Source organism: Lipotes vexillifer, unplaced genomic scaffold (genome assembly GCF_000442215.2).
Source record: "Lipotes vexillifer unplaced genomic scaffold, Lipotes_vexillifer_v1.1 scaffold1691, whole genome shotgun sequence".
NCBI classification, from domain to species: Eukaryota; Metazoa; Chordata; class Mammalia; order Artiodactyla; family Lipotidae; genus Lipotes; species Lipotes vexillifer.
In genome coordinates, this window is record NW_006789046.1 from 3,315,394 (window position 1) to 3,319,954 (window position 4,561).

The 4,561-nt window shown below is 63.2% G+C and overlaps 1 protein-coding gene across 1 annotated transcript in view; it reads left to right on the top strand.

The window, feature by feature from the left end:
- Positions 1 to 4,561, top strand: part of DNAH17 (dynein axonemal heavy chain 17) — a 115,481-nt gene that overhangs the window by 108,549 nt on the left and 2,371 nt on the right. The window contains exons 76-78 of the mRNA XM_007462391.1: positions 1 to 183; positions 1,282 to 1,464; positions 1,859 to 2,002. The exon at positions 1 to 183 is cut by the window's left edge and continues 3 nt beyond it. Coding sequence (XP_007462453.1) covers positions 1 to 183; positions 1,282 to 1,464; positions 1,859 to 2,002 — 510 coding nt within the window. The remainder of the gene's footprint in view (positions 184 to 1,281; positions 1,465 to 1,858; positions 2,003 to 4,561) is intronic.

A 4,561-nucleotide genomic window follows, 5' to 3' on the forward strand; every position in this document is an offset into this window, starting at 1 on the left:
TACCACGAATACATCGACAAGAACCTGCCCCCCGAAAGCCCCTGCCTGTACGGCCTGCACCCCAATGCAGAGACTGGCTTCCTGACGGCCACCTCGGAGATGCTGTTCCGCACTGTCCTGGAAATGCAGCCCAAAGAAACCGGGTCGGGAGCCGGCGGCACCGGGGTATCTCGCGAGGAGAAGGTAGGAGCCTGACTACCCATCCAGCAACAGAAGAAGGGCAGGGCCTGGGACATGGGGGCACAACGACCGGCAGCAGCCCCTGGGAACTTGTTAGCAACCTCATCGGGCCCCACTCCAGACCCCGGGATCAGGAACTCAGGGGTAGGGGAGCCTGCAAGCGGGCTGCTGCAGCCCAGACGGAGCACCAGGGGCTGAGCTAGAGAGAGGCGGGGGGGCTCCGCGTACTCGCCCGAGCCGCCTCCCTCCCTGCGGCTCCTCACTTCCCTGGCTGGGCTCCCGAGAGGGCGTGCCCTTCAACCCTGCCCCGCGAACACAAGGGCAGCAGCCGAAGTCCTGGGAGGGCAGCGCATGTGGCTCAGGCAGGGCAGTCTAGACGCTTAAACCAGTCCCTCCAGATGTGCTTAGGTGAGCACGGCGGACAGATCCTATGAACACTCACCGCAACAGCACAGCGCAGACAACGTAAGAGCATTTAATAAATTCCCAGCTGCCAGGGTTACCTCTGCCGTCTCAAGAGGCATCGGCACCTTGGCACTTCGTAAAATATTCCCGACAAGCTCTACTAAAAATTAGCTAAGTACTGGGCTTCCCAGTTAAGTAGACCAAATTCTTGATTGGAAGTCTCTCAGTGCTCTGAGGCCCCTTGACATTTTCTTTGTGTAATGACTGAAACCAGAGATCAGTAGATGCTCTGGTGGCAGTGGTGCTCGTGACCACCACGTGGGCCACCCCTTGAGAGGGTGTGCCCCACACGGTCCCTGCAGACAGCCCACACCAAGGACAAGGTGATCTGACGGGGGAGGGAAGCAGAGTGCATCAGGGATGTCTGAAGGCACCAGGCTAGGCAGCCTGATGCTCCCGTGGCCGGAGCCGTACGGCCGTGACGACAAAGCCAGAACACTAAAGCCGGATGGCCAAGATTACCTTCCCCTGATCAGACGCAGGCCTGCACCTCCGTGACCCCGTTTTTCTGGCAACTCCACCTGCCTTGCTCCTGGGCTCGGAGTTGAACGTCGGGGCAGCACCCGGGCCCTGGCGCTGGGGGAGGGCTGGGGGTGCGGGCGCAGTGACACGGGCTGGCTGGGGGCTGGCTTCCAGGTGAAGGCCGTGCTGGATGAGATCCTGGAGAAGACGCCGGAGACCTTCAACATGGCCGAGATCACGGCCAAGGCCACCGAGAAGACCCCCTACGTGGTCGTCGCCTTCCAAGAATGTGAGAGAATGAACGTCCTGACCAACGAAATGCGCCGCTCGCTGAAGGAGCTGAACCTGGGGCTGAAGGTAAAAACGTGGGTGGCAGGACCTGGGGTGTGACTTGGGACGCGGGCTGGCCACCGCAGGCTGACTTCCCTGGGCCACAGGACCAACAAGCCCCAGGCCGCTGGGCCTCGGCACCTCGAGTTCCCCGGTCTGGAGGAGTGGGCACCTCAGGGCATCTGCAGATGCATCCAGGTGGCCATGGACACCATCTGGACTGTTCCCTGGCAGGAAACCCTGGTGTGGCCACCACAGGGCATCTGCAGGGGTACTGCACAGACCCACGTCAACTCACGACACGGGGTGGGGGTGGGTGGGGGGGCCTCGCCCACCTGAGAGCAAGTGAAACAAGGCATAGGACTGATCGGGTCTGCGTCTATGCCGAGCGCCCCAGCACCCCTGTCTGCGTGTCCCTCAGGGAGAACTGACCATCACGACCGACATGGAAGACCTGTCCACGGCTCTGTTCTACGACACTGTGCCCGACACGTGGGTGGCCCGGGCCTACCCCTCGAGGATGGGCCTGGCGGCCTGGTACGCCGACCTGCTGCTCCGCATCAGGGTAAGGACAGGCTTCTGGGGAGCCGCTGGCCTGACTCTCAGCAAACCTGCCCCCAGGGCCTGAGGAGTGAGGCTGGGTTGGTGGTGCGGGGGGACACACGCATCCCCGTCAGAGGCCTGGAGGCCCCTGCTGGCCTGGCCTTGGTCGGAGCACAGCCGGAAGGGCCTGGGCCACACCACGAGCACGCAGGCCCGACAACGCAGGAACTTCCTCCCCGAAGGAAGAAAAGGGCCAGTGCGAAGCAGGAGCAGCTTCCGTGGCCACAGATGCAGAGGCTCTCCCAGCAGAGCCCCCCCTCCCAGCAGAGGCCCCCCCCCCAGCAGAGGCGCCCCCGCACTGTCCTGGAAATGCAGCCCAAAGAAACCGGGTCGGGAGCCGGCGGCACCGGGGTATCTCGCGAGGAGAAGGTAGGAGCCTGACTACCCATCCAGCAACAGAAGAAGGGCAGGGCCTGGGACATGGGGGCACAACGACCGGCAGCAGCCCCTGGGAACTTGTTAGCAACCTCATCGGGCCCCACTCCAGACCCCGGGATCAGGAACTCAGGGGTAGGGGAGCCTGCAAGCGGGCTGCTGCAGCCCAGACGGAGCACCAGGGGCTGAGCTAGAGAGAGGCGGGGCGTCTCCGCGTACTCGCCCGAGCCGCCTCCCTCCCTGCGGCTCCTCACTTCCCTGGCTGGGCTCCCGAGAGGGCGTGCCCTTCAACCCTGCCCCGCGAACACAAGGGCAGCAGCCGAAGTCCTGGGAGGGCAGCGCATGTGGCTCAGGCAGGGCAGTCTAGACGCTTAAACCAGTCCCTCCAGATGTGCTTAGGTGAGCACGGCGGACAGATCCTATGAACACTCACCGCAACAGCACAGCGCAGACAACGTAAGAGCATTTAATAAATTCCCAGCTGCCAGGGTTACCTCTGCCGTCTCAAGAGGCATCGGCACCTTGGCACTTCGTAAAATATTCCCGACAAGCTCTACTAAAAATTAGCTAAGTACTGGGCTTCCCAGTTAAGTAGACCAAATTCTTGATTGGAAGTCTCTCAGTGCTCTGAGGCCCCTTGACATTTTCTTTGTGTAATGACTGAAACCAGAGATCAGTAGATGCTCTGGTGGCAGTGGTGCTCGTGACCACCACGTGGGCCACCCCTTGAGAGGGTGTGCCCCACACGGTCCCTGCAGACAGCCCACACCAAGGACAAGGTGATCTGACGGGGGAGGGAAGCAGAGTGCATCAGGGATGTCTGAAGGCACCAGGCTAGGCAGCCTGATGCTCCCGTGGCCGGAGCCGTACGGCCGTGACGACAAAGCCAGAACACTAAAGCCGGATGGCCAAGATTACCTTCCCCTGATCAGACGCAGGCCTGCACCTCCGTGACCCCGTTTTTCTGGCAACTCCACCTGCCTTGCTCCTGGGCTCGGAGTTGAACGTCGGGGCAGCACCCGGGCCCTGGCGCTGGGGGAGGGCTGGGGGTGCGGGCGCAGTGACACGGGCTGGCTGGGGGCTGGCTTCCAGGTGAAGGCCGTGCTGGATGAGATCCTGGAGAAGACGCCGGAGACCTTCAACATGGCCGAGATCACGGCCAAGGCCACCGAGAAGACCCCCTACGTGGTCGTCGCCTTCCAAGAATGTGAGAGAATGAACGTCCTGACCAACGAAATGCGCCGCTCGCTGAAGGAGCTGAACCTGGGGCTGAAGGTAAAAACGTGGGTGGCAGGACCTGGGGTGTGACTTGGGACGCGGGCTGGCCACCGCAGGCTGACTTCCCTGGGCCACAGGACCAACAAGCCCCAGGCCGCTGGGCCTCGGCACCTCGAGTTCCCCGGTCTGGAGGAGTGGGCACCTCAGGGCATCTGCAGATGCATCCAGGTGGCCATGGACACCATCTGGACTGTTCCCTGGCAGGAAACCCTGGTGTGGCCACCACAGGGCATCTGCAGGGGTACTGCACAGACCCACGTCAACTCACGACACGGGGTGGGGGTGGGTGGGGGGGCCTCGCCCACCTGAGAGCAAGTGAAACAAGGCATAGGACTGATCGGGTCTGCGTCTATGCCGAGCGCCCCAGCACCCCTGTCTGCGTGTCCCTCAGGGAGAACTGACCATCACGACCGACATGGAAGACCTGTCCACGGCTCTGTTCTACGACACTGTGCCCGACACGTGGGTGGCCCGGGCCTACCCCTCGAGGATGGGCCTGGCGGCCTGGTACGCCGACCTGCTGCTCCGCATCAGGGTAAGGACAGGCTTCTGGGGAGCCGCTGGCCTGACTCTCAGCAAACCTGCCCCCAGGGCCTGAGGAGTGAGGCTGGGTTGGTGGTGCGGGGGGACACACGCATCCCCGTCAGAGGCCTGGAGGCCCCTGCTGGCCTGGCCTTGGTCGGAGCACAGCCGGAAGGGCCTGGGCCACACCACGAGCACGCAGGCCCGACAACGCAGGAACTTCCTCCCCGAAGGAAGAAAAGGGCCAGTGCGAAGCAGGAGCAGCTTCCGTGGCCACAGATGCAGAGGCTCTCCCAGCAGAGCCCCCCCTCCCAGCAGAGGCCCCCCCCCCAGCAGAGGCGCCCCC